Here is a 22,716-nt window from a genome sequence, read left to right on the forward strand (position 1 = left end):
TACAGGACAATGAGAGACACCCAGGCATGAGATACCTGGGAGAAGTACAGGGCAATGTGAGACACCCAGGCATGGGATACCTGGGAGAAGTACAGGGCAATGAGAGACACCCAGGTATGGGATAACTGGGAGAAGTACAGGGCAATGAGAGACACCCAGGCATGGGATAACTGGGAGAAGTACAGGGCAATGAGAGACACCCAGGCATGGGATAACTGGGAGAAGTACAGGGCAATGAGAGACACCCAGGCATGGGATAACTGGGAGAAGTACAGGGCAATGAGAGACACCCAGGCATGGGATAACTGGGAGAAGTACAGGATAATGAGAGACACCCAGGCATGGGATAACTGGGAGAAGTACAGGGCAATGTGAGACACCCAGGCATGGGATAACTGGGAGAAGTACAGGGCAATGAGAGACACCCAGGCATGGGATACCTGGGAGAAGTACAGGGCAATGAGAGACACCAAGGCATGGGATACCTGGGAGAAGTACAGGGCAATGAGAGACACCCAGGCATGGGATAACTGGGAGAAGTACAGGGCAATGAGAGACACCCAGGCATGGGATAACTGGGAGAAGTACAGGGCAATGAGAGACACCCAGGCATGGGATAACTGGGAGAAGTACAGGGCAATGAGAGACACCCAGGCATGGGATAACTGGGAGAAGTACAGGGCAATGAGAGACACCCAGGCACGGGATAACTGGGAGAAGTACAGGGCAATGTGAGACACCCAGGCATGAGATACCTGGGAGAAGTACAGGGCAATGAGACACCCAGGCATGGGATACCTGAGAGAAGTACAGGGCAATGAGAGACACCCAGGCATGGGATAACTGGGAGAAGTACAGGACAATGTGAGACACCCAGGCATGGGATACCTGGGAGAAGTACAGGGCAATGAGAGACACCCAGGCATGGGATAACTGGGAGAAGTACATGGCAATGAGAGACACCCAGGCATGGGATAACTGGGAGAAGTACATGGCAATGAGAGACACCCATGCATGGGATAACTGGGAGAAGTACAGGCCAATGAGAGACACCCAGGCATGGGATAACTGGGAGAAGTACAGGGCAATGAGAGACACCCAGGCATGGGATAACTGGGAGAAGTACAGGGCAATGTGAGACACCCAGGCATGGGATAACTGGGAGAAGTACAGGACAATGGTGGACACCCAGGCATGGGATAACTGGGAGAAGTACAGGGCAATGAGAGACACCCAGGCATGGGATAACTGGGAGAAGTACAGGGCAATGAGAGACACCCAGGCATGGGATAACTGGGAGAAGTACAGGGCAATGAGAGACACCCAGGCATGGGATAACTGGGAGAAGTACAGGGCAATGAGAGACACCCAGGCACGGGATAACTGGGAGAAGTACAGGGCAATGTGAGACACCCAGGCATGAGATACCTGGGAGAAGTACAGGGCAATGAGACACCCAGGCATGGGATACCTGAGAGAAGTACAGGGCAATGAGAGACACCCAGGCATGGGGTAACTGGGAGAAGTACAGGACAATGTGAGACACCCAGGCATGGGATACCTGGGAGAAGTACAGGGCAATGAGAGACACCCAGGCATGGGATAACTGGGAGAAGTACATGGCAATGAGAGACACCCATGCATGGGATAACTGGGAGAAGTACAGGGCAATGAGAGACACCCAGGCATGGGATAACTGGGAGAAGTACAGGGCAATGAGAGACACCCAGGCATGGGATACCTGGGGGGAAGTACAGGGCAATGAGAGACACCCAGGCATGGGATACCTGGGAGAAGTACATGGCAATGAGAGACACCCAGGTATGGGATACCTGGAAGAAGTACAGGGCAATGAGAGACACCCAGGCATGGGATACCTGGAAGAAGTACAGGGCAATGAGAGACACCCAGGCAAGGGATACATGGGAGAAGTACAGGGCAATGAGAGACACCCAGGTATGGGATACCTGGAAGAAGTACAGGGCAATGAGAGACACCCAGGCATGGGATAACTGGGAGAAGTACAGGGCAATGAGAGACACCCAGGTATGGGATACCTGGAAGAAGTACAGGGCAATGAGAGACACCCAGGTATGGGATACCTGGAAGAAGTACAGGGCAATGAGAGACACCCAGGTATGGGATAACTGGGAGAAGTACAGGATAATGAGAGACACCCAGGCATGGGATACCTGGAAGAAGTACAGGGCAATGTGAGACACCCAGGCATGGGATACCTGGAAGAAGTACAGGGCAATGAGAGACACCCAGGTATGGGATACCTGGAAGAAGTACAGGGCAATGAGAGACACCCAGGTATGGGATACCTGGAAGAAGTACAGGGCAATGAGAGACACCCAGGCATGGGATACATGGGAGAAGTACAGGGCAATGAGAGACACCCAGGTATGGGATACCTGGGAGAAGTACAGGGCAATGAGAGACACCCAGGTATGGGATACCTGGAAGAAGTACAGGGCAATGAGAGACACCCAGGCATGGGATATATGGGAGAAGTACAGGGCAATGAGAGACACCCAGGTATGGGATACCTGGAAGAAGTACAGGGCAATGAGAGACACCCAGGCATGGGATACATGGGAGAAGTACAGGGCAATGAGAGACACCCAGGTATGGGATACCTGGAAGAAGTACAGGGCAATGAGAGACACCCAGGCATGGGATATATGGGAGAAGTACAGGACAATGAGATACACCCAGGTATGGGATACCTGGAAGAAGTACAGGGCAATGAGAGACACCCAGGCATGGGATAACTGGGAGAAGTACAGGACAATGAGAGACACCCAGGCATGAGATACCTGGGAGAAGTACAGGGCAATGTGAGACACCCAGGCATGGGATACCTGGGAGAAGTACAGGGCAATGAGAGACACCCAGGTATGGGATAACTGGGAGAAGTACAGGGCAATGAGAGACACCCAGGTATGGGATAACTGGGAGAAGTACAGGGCAATGAGAGACACCCAGGCATGGGATAACTGGGAGAAGTACAGGGCAATGAGAGACACCCAGGCATGGGATAACTGGGAGAAGTACAGGGCAATGAGAGACACCCAGGCATGGGATTACTGGGAGAAGTACAGGATAATGAGAGACACCCAGGCATGGGATAACTGGGAGAAGTACAGGGCAATGAGAGACACCCAGGCATGGGATAACTGGGAGAAGTACAGGGCAATGAGAGACACCCAGGCACGGGATAACTGGGAGAAGTACAGGGCAATGTGAGACACCCAGGCATGAGATACCTGGGAGAAGTACAGGGCAATGAGACACCCAGGCATGGGATACCTGAGAGAAGTACAGGGCAATGAGAGACACCCAGGCATGGGATAACTGGGAGAAGTACAGGACAATGTGAGACACCCAGGCATGGGATACCTGGGAGAAGTACAGGGCAATGAGAGACACCCAGGCATGGGATAACTGGGAGAAGTACATGGCAATGAGAGACACCCAGGCATGGGATAACTGGGAGAAGTACATGGCAATGAGAGACACCCATGCATGGGATAACTGGGAGAAGTACAGGGCAATGAGAGAAACCCAGGCATGGGATACCTTGGGGAAGTACAGGGCAATGAGAGACACCCAGGCATGGGATACCTGGGGGAAGTACAGGGCAATGAGAGACACCCAGGCATGGGATAACTGGGAGAAGTACAGGGCAATGAGAGACACCCAGGCATGGGATAACTGGGAGAAGTACAGTGCAATGAGAGACACCCAGGCATGGGATACCTGGGGGAAGTACAGGGCAATGAGAGACACCCAGGCATGGGATACCTGGGGGAAGTACAGGGCAATGAGAGACACCCAGGCATGGGATACCTGGGGGAAGTACAGGGCAATGAGAGACACCCAGGCATGGGATACCTGGGGGAAGTACAGGGCAATGAGAGACACCCAGGCATGGGATAACTGGGAGAAGTACAGGACAATGGTGGACACCCAGGCATGGGATAACTGGGAGAAGTACAGGGCAATGGGAGACACCCAGGCATGGGATAACTGGGAGAAGTACAGGACAATGGTGGACACCCAGGCATGGGATAACTGGGAGAAGTACAAAACTGGGAGAAAGAGGCAGTATGAAAAGGCGGCAGGTTGGGGGTGGGCGACAGTTCAGGTTACGGTGGTCTACAGGCAGAGATAGAGACAAAAAATGAGATGACTCCACTCACCTTAGCTTCTTTCTTTGCTTTCTTCTTTGCAGCTTTCATTTGGTGTTTGCTTGGCGGGGACGGTTCTTCAGTTTTATTAAGGAAGACACCTTCCCCTTGACTATCTCTGTCTGAACTTAAACTTCGCATTGAAGATGTACTTCCTTTCTTAATAGCTTTGGAAAATAAACTTTTCCCAGGCTGTAATGAAAACAGATAGATGTATCCTTAACAATCAGTCTAAGGCATCTTTTATAGAAATTTTGGCCTCAAAATTGGGAACGCTCAGAATGTGGATTCAACTTTAAAGTTTGGAATAACTCACCCATACTTTAGCTTCTGTGATTGGTAATGACAGATCCAGGAACTGCTCATACACTATAGACGGCTAAAAATAAAGACAATATTATAAAATATGTGCAGTAACGAAGATTGGAACAAATGTTGAAGAGCACCGTTCCTGACAGATTATGATTACGATGTTGATGTTATATTCCCGGTGAAAACATCGCTATTACAATGTAATGTGCACAGCAAGCCAACTATTAAATGTATATCATTCGCAAACTCTAGAACTAATTCTTATTTTTCAATTTCAGTTTTCATTTAAAATTCGTAATGGGTCTCTAAGAACTGTGATGATGATGTCACATACGGTAATAGACAGGAATTGTATCTGGATAATAGCTTATATAACAGATCACCTGTAACATTTTTTTTCTAATAACTCATTGATCTTCTTTGCAATTTTCTTTACAAATTGCGAAAGATTGTAATTAACCTTTCTATAGAGTTCCATGTGCATCATTCAAACAGCATTCTGGCCAATAGCATAACAGCATTCTGGCCAATAGCATGACAGCAGCTCAAATCTCTGACAAACAACATGTTGCTGTTAATTGTTGCTAGTAAATATTCAGGCAAAAATAGTGCTTTCAATAATTAATATGTGAATCTATTAAGTATACTATGAGAAGGAGGCTGTTGTCAAAAGCCCTGTGCAAAATTTATATAGAACAGAAAACATTGTGAAAACCACTGGACAATATTTGACTAGCAATAGTATTCTAACATTCAATTGTGGATGAATGAATTGTTATAGATGTACTTACCAAATGACACTCTTCACAGAGCACAGTGCTGATCAGCTGACCTCCGAATACACTGTCTACAAATGTCATGTTCATGTTCTGACCATAAACTAAAGGCAAAAATAAAGTAATAAAATTAACACAAAGCAATAAATTATGATACAAAGAATCTAAATTATACTAGATTAAAAATTGAGTCAGTAGTTGATAAATAATCAAGACAAAAACATGAACACTGACATAGATTGGTGCAAATTTTTGTGAAATTTTCCTACCTTAGGACCTGAGAGAAATTATAACTGTTAGAAAATTTCAAACTTTCAACTGACTGGCAAAATTAGCAAGAAATTGTCTTTAGCGAAATTAGCGGTTCACAGTATACAACATCAATATAACTTTTACTCTATTAATCTGCTTTGACAGATTAACCTTATACACAACAGCAATATTTCTTTTACTTTATTAATCTGCCATGACAGATTACCCTATTTCCTTTAAAGATTATACACTCCCACAATGCATCAATGAGGTTAAAACGGCAATTTCACAAAAAATAAATAAAAACTTTGTGTTCACATTGTTGTATCGAATTCTACCACAAGCAGCAGTTGTGTCAATGTGTCTGTTCATAGTATACTTTCAAGTTTAGGATTGCAAACTTATCTTGAGGGGGGTTACAATGTATGTACTTAATTTGCATATTTTCGGATCCGTACCTTTAATTTTGTGTTTCTTGTCTTCTTCTACACTTTTTGGATTGATGGACACTGGCAATCCGAACACTTTAAGGATACCTTCTTTCATTCTCTGAATAAAATAACAAATCATTCACACTATCAGACTGATTGAACACTGGAATATGATTTACAAGTCATTGTCAATGACGAGTTCTTGTCCAGTTTTTTACAGACTGTCAACATTAGTGCCAATTAATTATTTATTAATTAATTAATTATGATACAAAATGGAGCCAGTTTATTTGTGTGATTCATTCATTTATTCTGCCCATGACATTCATAATGAATTTCTACCACAAAAATGATGATCAGTCATCTTGAATCAAATTCTGAAACAGATGCATATGCAAAATTTGAACATGATCTGTCCCAGTCATGTTGGCAATATGATTCCAAATCAAAAATGTCATTGGTTTTTACGATTCGATTCTTATAATGGTTTCACCACCAGACATTCAATATTGAAGTGCCTATGCAATGCCCACCCTCACGTTTCCCATTTTAGATCTGTGTCCCACTGAAAAGGGTAGTTATTGATTTTTTTGCTGAAAATGATTACTCGTATCCAAGTAAATTTGGGATATTTCTCGTGTTGTAGCCACGCCCACCTATCGTGAAACGGTCGACTGTTTCCGGATTTCCGACTCTCGCCAAAAGTGCGCCACCAAATGACAAAATGTGAGAGGAAGTCATACCCCTTAGCTGTAATAACACTGGTCGTTCAGTATACTTTTAAACGATATACATTTTTCGGTCGGCGTTTTTTATTTTTTTGTGTCTATTTTATTTTTTTTGAGAGAGAGAGTTTTTAGATGTTGTGTTGTGGGCAGTTGCAGTGAAACGTATAGTCGTAGTATAAGTATTCACACGTTTCACTTAACCTTAGATTCATTTTTTTGGGAAAAACTGTCCTCGTCCATAAAAAAAACGACTAGGTTTAAAGAGAAACGCCGACAACGTAAACCTGGCGCAACACTTTTGAAAGAAATAGATTCCGGACCAGCCCATGATCACCGAGGCGGATTTCAGAAGAGAGAGAGACGTCCGGCAAGTGTTTCAAATCAGTTGACTTTTTTTGCGACCCTGGTTATCGTTTTATAGAGACCATTTAGTCCCTGTTAAGTAAAAGGTAGCAATAATTTTGACAGTGACACGAAAACCAAGCGTCGGACAAACAGGAAATTACACAGCCCTTACACACTGCTAACTGTTTTCATTTTCGAAGGCTAAAAGTTTCTGAATTGTTTGGTGATTGGTGTTGAATGTCGAATTCACACCTCTGTTCTTTTTTACCTCCATGCTTGCAGCTTGATCTGCGTAATAATTTATGAAATAAGAATCCGGGCTTGGTCAATGTATTTCACCAAATAAAGTTTTAATACGATGTTATAATTATGATAATCACGCCATGGATCACGCTAACTCGAATCCACTCTGAATTTATCTGTATGTGTGTCGATCTCGATTATTTTTGTTATCCAATTAAACGCCGCTTTTAACGCACTTGCCCTCGCCGTGACCCGATGCGTTCACCTATTTGAACAAATGTCAATTTATTTCCACGCGGCTGTCATTTATTTAGTAACTGTGATTTGTCGTTTTTTTTAATTATTTTATAGTGATCACTATAGTCTAATGTTTAGAATGTCAAAATATGTTCTCTTTTATTTTAATTTTGAAAGTTTTACTCAGACGATCGATGAAATAAAACAGTGTATTGACGTGCCTAGTAACCTGCTAAATAACGAGATAATTCCGACGTCAAATTCTATTTTGTCCAGCAACAGTGTACAAACGTCCGCCGGTGTCGGTGACGATCACGGTGACCAGCTACACCAGAACAGACATATTTCGCATCTAACTCAACCTCATGCAACAACAATTGATACTATGTGTTCATTATGGTCCATTCTTCCTCGACGAACAAGTACATAAGTGACAATATAGTCAAAGACGAGAAAACTGCACAAGAAATTTGCCTTATTTACACGTATCGGCAATGCAAGCTGCCATGCGACTTCCCCTTCTAACGTCACAAGGGGAATTTATGTATGCAAATGAGAAGCTAATGAAGAGCCTCGTTTTAAAATACACAAAAATAAAGTTGTCATAGACTGAGTTTAAAACACATTTTTTCACTTAAAAATAATAATTCATGCTTAGAAACATAAAAATTAATAATATTTATGTACCAATTGATAATTTTAGGCGTGAAAATAGCAGCCATTTCACAGGCACTTTAAGTGCAAGTGTAAACAAAACAAAACAGTGTATCAGGCTGCAGAAACCATACCACATGAAACAAACAGTGTATTAGGCTGCAGAAACCATACCACAGGAAACAAACAGTTGAATATTATCCTGCTAGCCCTATGCACTTCTACATTGACTTGATAAAAGTTAAAGGCCCAGGAAATTAACCAGTGTTCCTCCCAAAGTCACATCCTTTAATGGAATGAACTTTGGTCTGTGGCTCAATCAAGTCTTAGTACGTGCCTTATTTTTTCAGTTTGAACGAAGTAGAGCATAGAACGTAATTTTGAAACAATAATCACTACAGTACTTGGTTCAATCTTCACTGCACATAATCCATTCATACATAAATCCACTGATTGTGTGATGCTAATCTTAAATCAGATGAGATCAGCGAGGTCTGAGATTAAGTATAATTACCTTGACTTCTTCCAGACGCATACCATCTAACAAATATCTCAATAACTCGTGACTATCTTGTTGTTGGTAACCTTTGAATCTGGGCGCTCTGAAAAAATATTGGGCAAAAATAAAAGTGTTTAATTTTCGCTGACTCCTAGTAATGTTCACGATTTGAATAAAAATGTTCTCGATTTTTTTCCCCACAGGAATTTAAAGTGTTTTACAGTAGTTTTCTGCTGTGATTATCAATTGTATTTTATTGTAACAAGAGTCCAACACTATAAAAAGTTATAAAAGATTTCATATCAAATCATATTGCAGTGATTTCACATCAAATCATTATTACCGTACCGTCATTTCATAACAAATCATTATTGCTGTCATTTCATATCAAATCATTATTGCAGTGATTTCACATCAAATCATTATTGCAGTGATATCACATCAAATCATTATTGCAGTGATTTCATATCAAATCATTATTACCGTACCGTCATTTCATAACAATCATTATTGCAGTGATTTCACATCAAATCACTATTGCAGTGATATCACATCAAATAATTATTGCAGTGATATCACATCAAATAATTATTGCAGTGATATCACATCAAATCATTATTGCAGTGATTTCATATCAAATCATTATTACCGTACCGTACTTTCATAACAAATCATTATTGCTGTCATTTCATATCAAATCATTATTACCGTGATTTCATAACAAATCATTATTGCTGTCATTTCATATCAAATCATTATTACGGTGAAGGTGCTCAGTTTTTAAGGCATCAAGGGTTACAAAACATTATCAGTATGCACGACTTTTTAACTTACTTTTGACAGACTTGGTTGAAGAGAAGTCTTGGACTGACAATACTCTTTCCTGGTTCATTCATCAGTTTCAGAAAGAACATCATAGCTGAGGTCAACGACCCTGCCTCTGGTAATACCACAGACAGTGGAGGCTATGGAAGTCAAACAAACGCAAACAATTAAGTGCCGTCAATCCAACAGCATTGGCATAAAAGTATAATTTGTACATCCATTAATGACAACAATGGTTCTAAAGAAAAATAACTCACTTACAATACATTATTCTTAAGCTAGCATGTAATTTTAGCTAACTTAGTTAGTTCAAGGCGTCATTAACAAACAAACTACTAACACAGAGGGTCTAGTGAATGGGGTGATCATCTCCCTTTGTGCAATTTGAATTGTGCAAAGTACTGAACTATTTCTGCATTTTATTTTGTAGAAATGAAGCAGTTTTAGAAGAGTATCATAGTATTATATTTATTGAGGATTAATTCTGAGATTGATGACCCTTTAGTGGATAGTAACATTTGCACACAGCAAATGTAACCTCTCAATAGGGGTCAAAGGTTATTTCAATAACTGTGCGTAAAAAGTGCAGTTGTTTTTACTGTTTATTCTATTATGTTGGTACTTTTGCTGTTCTTTCCTTAGTTAAATAACATTCAGCTAATTCATCGAGACAAAATTGCCAAAGAGCATGTTCTAAGAGTACAGTATTCATTGTAAAATTGATGCTGATAAAAACATAGAAGTCATTTTTGAACATCAAACAAGTTTGTTCTGATGAAGAGCGTTTAAATACACAGACAAATAGTGTGAGGAATGTACACCATTTCAAGTAAAAATCAAAATCAGCCTTTCAAATATTCAACTATAGAGGGCAGTAAGACTTACCAGTTTACTTTCTTCATGTTTCATATTTCGGTCCGTGCCGAGTTCTTGGGGTACGATGACAGATTTACCTTTCTTACACAGCTCTGACATCAATGGTTCCAGTACATGGGTTTGATTCATATTCTGTGAAAATTATAATATTAATAATATTGTTAGCATGGGATATGTGTAATGACAATGATCGACTAAAACAGTCTAAAAGACTTGTCACATTTGGAATTTTGTTACTTGTTCATAATTCTGATACAATTCATTTAGAAAAACTTTTATCCAAATGAAAATATAGATATTTTAATATTTTTTTGTATTTTAGAATGAAAACTGTCAAATGAGAAGCACATAAAAAGACTAGTACAGGTTTTGTTGAAAAATAAAACATTTCAAAAATTATCACTATCTATCAACAAGCTGAACAATTTTCTTGGACTAATAACAAAGCTGGTCAATCCTTTCCCAGCAAAAAGTATTATAGATTATAAAAAGTTATTCTGAGGAAATTATAGTAGATTTATCAGTATTATGTTGTTAATATACAAGACAGTGTATACATGGATAACAGGAAATATAAATCTACTATTGAATGGATGTTGAAAATACCTGCATGACTGCGTTGAAGAAACATGTATTTCCCAAATTATTCAAACCCTGAAAACAAACATATAAATATGGAGGTGAGATAGAATCACCAAAATCACTTTATACTCAACCTCAGGATAACAATAAGCTTTCTGAATCAAGATAAATAGGTCACTCTGAGACTATATTACCCAGGGACATGTGTAATACCTTGATAATGCATTTGGAATGATGTCACTTGAATTTGAAATACAAACTAATAGTTGTCTTTATTTTACGTCTATTTTCACACTACATTAGGGATACTACAGTACAGTTCTCGCGGAAGCTTTGGCTTCACTTCAGCTTCACCTTCGCTTCAGCATCGCATCATTATGGCATTGTTATGGCTTCAGCATCGCTTCAATGTCGCGACATTAAAAAGTTAGGCGATTATCGCTTCGCTTCATTGTGGCCTCATTATGGCGACAATGTGGCATCAGCATCGCTTCATCAAACAAAGAAGTACTGTACTCATTTCCCCCAAACCTCTTGACCGCTTCCGCTTTTGACCGGTCAATTTCCGTTTTATTTTCGACCGTGCAACAATTCGGACTACTAAAAATTTTCTGGTTTTCATAGATCACGGTTACTAGTTTAGTAACCGTGCATAGATGTTGAACAACCGTCAAAAGTTCAAATACTTTTTGTTTTAACTATCTATAATTATATGCACGCAATCTGACCCTTTGACCTAGATTTGGCTGGGATTGAATATTTTATTTTAGACAATATTCCGACGTGACTCACTGCTACAAAATGTATTGAACAGAAGTACAACAAGGTTGTCTGGGTTTCTTTTCCTGATTGTGTTGAGTTTACGATTTGTATAATTATTGTTGTTTCCCCCCAAGCAGAAGACAAGCCGAAGGACCATGAAGCTAAATAGAATTCCCACGCATGGACGTGGACTGAGTGAAAGAAAATATTTCTAAGGCTAAAATAAAAATGACCTACTATTACACATCTTTGTGTATTTGTCAATTTTGTATATATTTGGTATGACCGAATGATCGTAAATACCTAGAAAAATCTCGTCTTTCGTTAATAATTTCATTTGTTTGAAATGTCTACCGACCGTAATTTGTTTCCCCAAACGGTCCCGACGTCCGTCATTCAACACAATCAGCATTTATTTATCACAATTCATGGGGATCATGTCCCGTAATTTGCGGGCTGTAAAACCAAATAATTAAACAAGTACTATTTATTGTATTTTTGTTTTACCTCGCGAAACTACAACAGAGCGTAGAGTTGTCGCGGTTAAATAGTCGCCTTGAAATCGATGGAACTTCAACTACTAGTATCCATTTCTCACCTTGAAATAAAAAAATCGAAGAGCATCGGGGGATATATTATTAACCAGTCTTACGAATCGCTAGCTTTATTTTATTCGAATTTATACAATTCACGAGTTTTCGACATTTGTTGGCAACTTCCACGCTAAAATGGTTGAAAATGTGGGTGTGGTTTTCTCGCAAAGTCCTGTTGATAATACGGACTAATATGGTTCTGTGACCCAGGTCATGCTCCGATCAGGTGACTCTCAGCCAATCAATGATGTTGTAACAAAACATATTTAACGCAAATTGAAGGGTCGTCGTACCATCCAATCTCCATCGTCGATTCACAAAGTTTTTTTGTGTGCTGTGACAGGCTTCGCAATTATTCACTGGAAAACATCGGTATATTTTGACAAACGGATGGGATTTTACCTCAGTTCAAAAAAAAGAAAAAACAAAACAAACAGGGCTGAGATACAAATCAGTTTTGCAAATTGGGAAATAAGGTAAACCAGACTGGGGTCGATGATTTTCAGTATCGAAGGACTTCCGTGTGAATCATGATTTTCAAATTGTTCATCGGCTGGTGACCAAATATTTACGGCCACACTAAATGGACACGTTTTTTTTCTGAAGCCCAATAAATTATTTCTGCATGTCAAGCGCTATTCGATTTTTTACAGGGCATGGCTCGTTTTCATTCGAAAATATGTTTGTGAGAATACTTTTAAAGTACGTATAGATCGAGCTCAGATCACTGATCGTGACTTAATTTTGAGAATTGGTTGTCAAATTTTACCAGACCGACGCCACCACAACCATCCAAACAGATGTTGGAAATGTACGCACTTGTTTTGGAACTTTGTATCAAGATGACTGGCGACGTGTGTGATGCATGTTTTAGTAGTCCGGGCATGGGGTCGGACTCGGCTAAAACTAAACGAAACACAGAAAAATACCACCGAAATGAGGAATCTGAATCTGCTCTTCTAGCAGCAAATAAAATGAGCGAAAAAAGGTAAATTTTATAACAACAGTTTCACTTCGTATACAGCAAATTGTGTTGTATCAGAACGACGATTGCATCGTGTGATTTGAATTTATCACGATTTTCCTTCCAGTCAATATGAAACTCGTCACCTTGCTGATTGTAATGTACTTCGCAAAGTGTTTGGTGCCCAATACTCGCAACACTAAAATAATTAAACAAGATATCTTTTTAAAATGTCATTTTACTCTTGATCATATTATTTTATTCGCCTTGAATTTCAAATCGATTACATATCGAACTTCTGTACATGTTTTTGTCTACTGCCCTTCTGCGTGCAAATAATGAGGTCATACTCATGTCACAATACTTTGAAGCTGATGCCATGTTGATGCCATGAGACTGCGAAGCTGAGGCCACGATGATGCCACAAAATAGCGAGGCGAACACAGCTTCAATTTTCAATGACGCGAAGCTGATGCCACAATGATGCGATGCTGAGGCGACAATGAAGCCATGCGTAGGCGACAATGATGCCACAAAAGCCAAAGCTTCCGCGAGAACTGTACTGTACATGTCATATTCAAAGTGCAGTAGTCTGCATGCCACAAAAAGTTCGTTAGGGATATCGCTTTTGTTTACATGAAATTTAGCCTGATATGTAGGCGTGTGTAGCGCCCTCACTGGCCGAACGGCATCAGACGTCACTAAAGCCTGACAGAATAGTGTATGTCTCGTCGGCAAGATCAATACGTATTCACAAAGTTCACCCCACGCAATAATTTCAATGAATATTCATTTTGGTGGTCGGGTAACATCGTCAATCAATGCTGTGTTTGCATTGTCAACAAAAATCACAGATGATAAACATTGGGCGGAAATTTTGCCAACACCTTATCACACATTATGTCAACAAACAAATAAACTCTGCCGTGAATGGTTACTCTTTGATGGCTGTCATTATATGACATTCCTGAAATTTGATTGGGTACCAACAAAAAATTGTCAGGGGAAGTGAAAAACTACATCGATCTGTCAAGCTTGTGTTGGGTTTGGAGCACCACGGAGGGTGCAACTCACGCGACCATGTCTGGCTACATGAAATTTGCATGTTGTCTTCAGTACTCTGTCATGAGTCTCTAATTTACCTTTACTTTATACTGCATAGTGCTGCTAGGTTTCGCCGTTATATTCTGTTTCTCGGCCATTTCAACCTCCTTTTCTTTCTTTTTACCTGAAATGATAAATTATATATTATACCAGTGTTGTTATTGGCTGATTTTTTTAATTTATGCAAAAAATAGCTTCTGCATCTTGTAAATGTTTACAGATGCTGACAAGTTTGTTTCCAAGACAACAGAAATTAACTTTTCAGCTTATGTACATAATGATGGAAATACTTTTCTGAAAAAAGGAATATGGACAGTGATTTTCTAATACCGTAGCTGGAATTAATTTTCACTGAACATTTTAGCTGTTTTAAAATGAGTTTATTTTCACTGATTTGAATGTAAAATATAGAAAAAAAGGTATGATTTTGATTTACCGCCTTGGCGAAAATAAATTCCAAGTGAAAATAAAGTACTTCACAGTAATTATTTGAACACTAAAATTTAATTTTGTGACCTTTCATAAATAAAAAACATGTAACACTTTTTTCATATTTTTAGTCAAAAATATTTATCAAAAACTGCCGCAAATAAGAAATTACGTCCATTTGGTCAAAAATTAACAAAGAAATTATGGAAAAATACATAAAAATGAGCTAAATGTTGCAAATTTGAGCGGGAAAAATTATGGTGTTTAATACTCTGTATTTCACTATTTTGCAACAACTGTAATTATCAAATAGAAATACTGTATTTTTTCTATTAGTAGTGCAATGATGTGTAAGTAATATTTTAATGATCTAGTCTACAATAAATGGAAGATAGAGTAAAAAAGCACAATTCCCACTTTACCCGATGGTGGTCGGTCTGTTTTTGCCGCAGCCCCAGTCTGCTTCTGTACAAATTCCACACATTCTGTTAATTTTCTGTTGCTATCTATAGTAATATCATCATCACAGTCGTAACACCTGAAAAGAAAATGAGATAGAATACTCAATTATACAAGGTTATCTTGCAGATCTTATCAATGAGTCATTCTATCAGCTCCTCGCAATGTATCCAATGCAATATTATTTTGTTACACTATTTTCTTTCAAACATGTACCCGGTTTTTACAGAGGCTGAAGAGAAAGTAATCTGCTTCTCTTGAGTTCTTACAAGAAGATCATACAGTATCATATGCACTTGAATTTGTAAATAACAAAAATCATATATTATAATAATCCGGTAAATAAATGCCATATTTGGTATATGTACATGTGATGACTTGTAGTTTAGTTATTTGCATAATGATATTGATACATTGTCATGTAACATCTCGTGAGGACTAAGGCTCAGTTCCAGGCCTAGCAGTTGAGCAATAAACATCTTAGTTACAAGTGCTCCTCTCCAGTGCGTTAATCTCCTCCCAGATTTAGTGACCAATACACACTTGGTTCACTCTACCCTGAGAAGTCTGTTCTCAGTATACAGTACAATTGAAATAGAACATAAGCAGCAAATTTTTTTTTAACGTGAATAATTATGAGAGGGACATATTTTGTATGGAATGCTGTGAGCGTGGCAAGTAGGCACTGTACTTGAGCTCTATTGCAGAGATAGAACTCATTTTTTATATCTGATGTATCCTCATTTTTTCAAAAATTTTGATTAGGACCTGTAGCTTATCACTAATTGGATAAATGTGGTTCAAAGTTAGTAAAAAAATTCTAGAAAAATTTATAAAAATGTGCACATGTTAAAATCAAAATTTTGGCGCGAAAAATCATGGCGTTCAATTACAAGTATAATTCTTACCACACAGCCCAGTTGTTGAGATTAAGTACCACGGCATGTTGTGATGAATGTGGTGTCTCAAAATGCTTCAAAGCATGCTGACCTGGTGAATTACGGTCACATCCCTGTAAGAAATTAATAATGTGGTTATAACTTATTGCAAATTCATAATTAGCGTGTTGTATAATGATACAGTTTTTATGTATAAAGAGAAGGGTACGTAATCTACTTTTGACTTAATCTGAGAAAACTGATGAGCTAATTGAGATTGTAGATGAAATTACAAATCAAATAAAATATCAGACATGTTTACAACGATGCTGACATTAAAATAATGTTGCAAAGGCTTTATTCAGGCAGAAACCTTAGGATAGGCAATAAATCACTAAAAAGCAACAACAAAGTAACACAGTTGGGGGGTGGAAGATCTATATTGTCAGTGCATGTTCTCCACATTTCATCTGTTTCATGTGCTGAACAGCGTCATCAGTTTCATTTTCAGTATAAGCTCATTTTGGGGAACCTAAGGAGTCATAAAATCTCTTTCTGAGGAACCTAAGGAGGCATTATGGAAATATGAATCATTAATTAATGGCATTTCAAGGTTGCAAAATTTGACGTATTAATTAATTTTCTAATTTCAACAAGTCAGGAACTGAATATCTGGCAAAAAACATTTTCAATCATATCAAACAGAGATTCATTTTTCATAAAGAAATTACAATATTTATACCTTGTGCACATTAGACAGTAAAAACAGCAAAAACTGAGATGAGACAATTTTCACCGTGTTTATTATTAATGAAATACTCCTTCAAAAAAATCAACAATTCTAACCAAAAATAAAAGTTTCTACAGTAGAAATTTAAAATTGAAAATGTATACTTGTGAATAGTTTTGGAAGGCAGGAGTTTTTGCAATTTGAAGATATTTATGATTCTCTGGACTCAAAAATTTGCGATTTTTACTAAAATTCACAAAAATTCGCCTCTCGTGAAATTAAATCAGTTCACAGTAGTTAATGTAATGTGAAAATAATGCATTTTTTTTTTAAATATAATAAAATTCAATGATATATTTGATACAATTATTTTCAAGTCACTTTAATTAGAATTCACGAGATGAGTTCACCCTGACATAATTATAATACAATAATACACAATAGAACCATAGTACAGACAAAGCCATGCATTGTGTTTATACAGCTGCTACAACAGACTATTATAAAGAAATATGCTGAATGCAACTAATAAATAATATGGCCATAATACATGTGTAATTTAACACATTGAATGCTGACACCGTGGAGGCTTTTAGCAGGGGACAGGGTAGGGTAGTGTCTCGGCAGTCCCACATATAAAATTTTAAGAAATAGAAATTTGACCCTGGATAACTTAATTAGAGATTGGACCCCAGCTTGCCTGAAAAACTGGGTCCCTCCCTTGGAGTCCGGGAAGCAAAATATGCGGTTAACGCAATCACTGGGGGGATACTGCTGATTAAATTACAAAAAAACAAAAAACAATTATAATTATGTTAATGTTTAAATGTGCGGCTTAATATAGTACCAAACATGAGCCATACATATTCAGGGTCAAAGGTCAATTTATTCAGGCATTGATCTAAATCTGCAATTTGGACCACTAAAAGCCTGATTTTATGATAAGAAGTCATTATAATCCCTTTCTGAGGAACCTAAGGCGTGATATAATCCCTTTCTAAGGAACCTAAGGCGTGATATAATCCCTTTCTGAGGACCTTAAAGAGTCATTATAATCCCTTTCTGAGGACCTTAAAGAGTCATTATAATCCCTTTCTGAGGACCCTAAAGAGTCATTATAATCCCTTTCTGAGGAACCTAAGGAGTCATTATAATCGCTTTCTGAGGAACATAATGAGTCATTATACTGTACAATACTTTATTTTCGCTTGGAATTTATTTTCGCTATTTTCGCTGAAGGGATGATTCCGTGAAAATAAAATCCAGCAAATATACTTTTTTTCCTATATTTCACATTAAACTCATAAAAAATCAGTGAAAATAAATTCCATACAAAATGCCCAAAAAGCCTTTTCAGCGAAAATTAATTCCAGCGAAAATAAAGTATTCCACAGTAATCCTTTCCTGGGGAACCTAAGAAGTCATTAAAATCTCTTTCAAGGTTGCAGACCATGATTTATTAATTATCTGAATATTTAACAAAAAAAGCAATCTTCAGAAAATTTCAGGTCAAGCAACTTTTCTCATGAAGAAATTACGATCATATAGATACCTTGTGCACATTACACAGCGAAAACAGCAAAATCGAATTGAGAAATTGTTTTAGAATACCTGATGTCCACATTGCAGACAGCACCATATAGTGATCTCAATATCATCTGGAATAGCAGCCTGAGCCGATGTTGGTTCTTCAACGCTACCTTTGTCTTTACTTTTACAATCCTTCTTACAAGTCTACAAACAATAATATTGAGCTACTGTGAAATACTTTATTTTAGCTGGAATTAACTTTCGCTGTAAAGACATTGTGGGTGTTTTATTTTCACTGATTTTTGGCGAGTTGAATGTAATATATAGGAAAAAATTTATTTTTGCTGGATTTTATTTTTACTGAATCATTCCTTCAGCGAAAATAGCGAAAATTAATTCCAAGCGAAAATGTGTGAATGTGACAAAATATCCACTGACAAAAGACATAGAACTTCTAAGTGATGAACAGTAATATTTCATTTTTATATTTCCTTTATTCATTATTTAAATATTTAGTTTTTTAATTTCCCATTATATATAATAAAGTGATTAACTTTTGATTTAGTAGTTAATCATCAGTCTTTGGAGCAGAATTTTAAACAGCAGTTCATTGAAATCTGAGGCTGAATATGAGGCTAGCTTCACACTCGTCACATTTTACTATATTTGATATTCAAATCCCTAGATCTCATGAATAATGATATAACATGTATAACTTTATAAGATTCGGTCTGTAAAATACACCAGCATTCAGTAATTTGGATCAACTGTGAATACCAGCATACTTCATGTACCGGTACTTCCCCATTAAGAGCGTATATATATAACATGTTGAAAAAGCGACATGCAATTTTAGAGAATTGTGGTAAAATGACGTAATAGCGAAATGATGATTTAGCGAATCTCTCTTGTCATTGTTGATTTCCTGTTTTCACAATACTTGTCTGTCGTGTGCCAAAACAAATGCGCAGTTATCACCTCCATAAAAACGAAGAAAAACTATATATCAGTAACACTTCATTTATGTTTTTTATTCATTTATTTATTTATTCTCATTGAAATAATGACCACAATGAATAAGTTTATTTTTTTGTGTTAATTTACTTGTCAATAAAGTGTATCTATCATGTCAGTACATCCAAAAACAAAGTGTGTATTGAGAAAAAAGACGTTGTTTGTTGGCCGTTTTGAATTTATAATAAAGTCATTAGCGACATCTTGAATTAGCGAACCAGTTCTCTCGCTAAATAAACATGCTCGCGAAAAAGACATGTTTTACAGCATATATCACATACAGTGATACTAGATAATAAATCTACAATAAATAATAATTTATATTTTAAATTTATTTATGTTTAGATAGACATTAAAAATAAAATATTATAATATATAATAAATAAAATATATAATATCAATATTTCATAAATTGCAATTTCCTTCAGTTAAGGTATGTATTATACTGTTACTAAGTCTGTGATTCAGAAAATGACGTAATTTACACACTGTGTCAAATATTGAGCAGAACTAATAAATTTTACAGTGCAGGATTGCATTCCGTAACAAAACAACTATTATAAAATACTTACTGGGCATTCACCGAGTGTCACCTGTTTCACCGCTTTCTTTACGTTTGATATATTTACAGCTTTACTGATGTGTTCACAAAATCTTCCTGCTAAAAGACAAAAAAAAAATGTATAAAAACTTTTAATAAAGTTCATATTTGAATAATAATAATAATCTTGTAATACCTTTATTTGTCTTACCATTTTGGACGGGAGTTTTGCAAAATATTATTTAAAAAATTAAACAAAACAAATTTCACAGAAATTTGCCGAAACATCACAGAACCAGAAATGGAAGAAGTTAATTTTTTGTTTGCTTTATACATACATTAGTGGTATGCTGTACCAAACTATTAATATACCTTGAGCGCCCTCTGTGGTATCATCAGAAGATTCATTGAACATTTCATTGTCTCGCTTCTGCTTTCTCAGTTTATGCCTCTTCTTTGTCATTGCCACCAGCTGATCCGATTCCAAAACTCGCATTTAGGATGTGCCAATACCTTTGATAAAACAGACATAGTAACATAACATTAAAAGGATAAACTGAATTTCATACAATCAGATTCAAATTCAGATCAAGGAAGAGATTGAAATTCAGTTCCAGCAACAGATTCAAATTCAGTTCCAGCAGGATTCAAATTCAGTTCCGGCAACAGATTCAAATTCAGTTCTGGTAACAGATTCAAATTCAGTTCCAGCAACAGATTCAAATTCAGTTCCAGCAACAGATTCAAATTCAGTTCTGGTAACAGATTCAAATTCAGTTTTGGTAACAGATTCAAATTCTGTTCCAGCAACAGACTCAAATTGTCCTGATGTATGAACTTAACTGACTATTGTGTGAAGATCCGGTAAAAAACTACATACAAAATAATTAGTTAAATAGAAATAAAAAACTCAACCAAATGCCTAAGCACCAATGTCTTCATGAAGTTCAGACGATGGCCAGACGAGGGCTGAAGATCCTAATAATTAGATCGGTAGTATTTATTTATTATAAATTTTTTTTTTCTCACAACAAATATCAAATTGTGAAACATGGTTGCTGTGAAATCGGTGAACGATTAACACTAAAAAACCTTGTAAAACACAAACTCCAAAGATGGCAGGGATAAATGAATAATCTTCTTACAAATTACTTTATTAGTGATTTCAATTCAAAACTGTAAAATTAAAATATTTTCTGACAGGGAAGGCGGTTTTAGTATCGAGATGGCTGAATAGCAAAAATAAGAGGTAAAAATAAGAATGATTATCAATACTGTAGAATACTTTATTTTTACTTGGAATTTATTTTCGCTATTTTCGCTGAAGGGATGATTCCGTGAAAATAAAATCCAGCGAATATACATTTTTTCCTATATTTCACATTAAGCTCATCAAAAATCAGTGAAAATAAATTCCATACAAAACACCCAAAAAGCCTTTTCAGCGAAAATTAATTCCAGCGAAAATAAAGTATTCCACAGTATATCCACTGTTCCCCTAGGATTTTTTATTTTTTTTACATTTTAGGTTAAAGATATCCAACAGAGCACCATAGAATGATTCTTGGGTTATATTCAACAGGGCACTATTTTATTAACAACAAACATACAAAAGCTGTGTTTTGCTTTAATAATTATGTTTTTTCTTTTTTTACCAGACCTCTACATTATAAATCGACATTTGTTTTTGGGTGTTTATTTGTTAATAATTTCCTCAATTTTTTGTTTATATTTGTTTGTTTACTCTTCTCAATTGTTTCCAAGGGTTGTTATGTGTTAATGACAAATTTGGTTGCTGATCTTATCTGAAGCTAAATTCACCGACCAGTTTATGCCAGTAAAGAAAATATTTCTTATTACAGGACTGACAATAAAAACAATTGAGTTTTAAATTAAAATATGGGAATAGCAAAATATTTGTTTTCACATAGTTTAAAATTGCACAAAATTATTCACACAAATTACATTGTTTTTAAATATTGGATGCTAATCAACCTGACAGAAATATTGACAATTTAGTAATTAATTCATCACAATAATTAAATGTGAGAAAAATTATTCGTCCCATGTGACACATTTTATAAATTGCTGATACTTATCTCTACCAACCCATCTTTTGATCTAGGTCATACGTGTCAATGGCCGTCTTACGTGAAAATGTCCAACGTAAGGAGAACAATACGTCCTACAATACAGGAGACACGATTTCATGAAATGACCAAAAGGCAGTCCACGATTGAGGAACTGAGGGCAGTCCGAGAGTACATGACAAGCACGACTGGACTTAATTTGTAGTATGGTAATTACTACTTACTACATATGCTTTATTTAAACATACTTTTGATGAAAGAAATGCTTGGATTTGTTCAAACTAATGACGTGTCCATCCTAATCGTAAAATTCGAGCGTCGCGCGGCAGTAGGTGTGAATTGTTTAATAAACACGACTCCGTCCGTGTTCACACCCTTCTTATCCTAGTGATCGACGTCGCAACGGTCAACCCTGTTAGTCTGACCGGCCTCTTGCAGTAGCACTGCAATTTTCTACATACAGCATAAAAGAATAAACATCCGTCTTTACAAAAAATAAAGAAAATTATTTCACCTACCAACTTGATCATTAAATAGGTTGATAGCTTGCTTGATTCTTGGAACAAAACAGTCAATTCGAAGCCGAAACCGTAAGCATGGCCTCAGCAAATTCCAACCGGAAGTGCAGGAAGAAGTGTCTCTTTTACGACAATAAGAACAACAACG

At 37.4% G+C, this 22,716-nt stretch overlaps 1 protein-coding gene across 2 annotated transcripts in view; it reads right to left on the reverse strand.

Moving 5' to 3' along the window:
* The window catches only part of LOC102806153 (ubiquitin carboxyl-terminal hydrolase 16-like), a 40,503-nt gene extending 17,828 nt beyond the window's left edge, over window positions 1-22,675 (reverse strand). Inside the window, exons 1-15 of one of the 2 annotated variants that reach the window (XM_085505735.1) lie at window positions 22,569-22,675; window positions 20,333-20,473; window positions 19,992-20,077; window positions 18,487-18,609; window positions 16,176-16,279; window positions 15,231-15,346; window positions 14,418-14,503; window positions 10,981-11,028; window positions 10,384-10,506; window positions 9,508-9,638; window positions 8,689-8,776; window positions 5,995-6,085; window positions 5,300-5,388; window positions 4,513-4,575; window positions 4,209-4,388 (exon numbers count right to left, since the gene is read on the reverse strand). In XM_085505735.1, the coding sequence (XP_085361861.1) occupies window positions 4,209-4,388; window positions 4,513-4,575; window positions 5,300-5,388; window positions 5,995-6,085; window positions 8,689-8,776; window positions 9,508-9,638; window positions 10,384-10,506; window positions 10,981-11,028; window positions 14,418-14,503; window positions 15,231-15,346; window positions 16,176-16,279; window positions 18,487-18,609; window positions 19,992-20,077; window positions 20,333-20,456 (1,452 nt within the window). In that variant the 5' untranslated portion in view covers window positions 20,457-20,473; window positions 22,569-22,675. Of the gene's footprint in view, window positions 1-4,208; window positions 4,389-4,512; window positions 4,576-5,299; window positions 5,389-5,994; window positions 6,086-8,688; window positions 8,777-9,507; window positions 9,639-10,383; window positions 10,507-10,980; window positions 11,029-14,417; window positions 14,504-15,230; window positions 15,347-16,175; window positions 16,280-18,486; window positions 18,610-19,991; window positions 20,081-20,332; window positions 20,474-22,568 lie in introns of both variants that reach the window. The other variant, XM_006813606.3, reaches the window with a different exon arrangement.
* Window positions 22,676-22,716: the final 41 nt, after the last annotated feature.

The sequence above is a fragment of the Saccoglossus kowalevskii genome, chromosome 11, assembly GCF_978046115.1.
Source record: "Saccoglossus kowalevskii chromosome 11, keSacKowa6.1, whole genome shotgun sequence".
NCBI classification, from domain to species: Eukaryota; Metazoa; Hemichordata; class Enteropneusta; family Harrimaniidae; genus Saccoglossus; species Saccoglossus kowalevskii.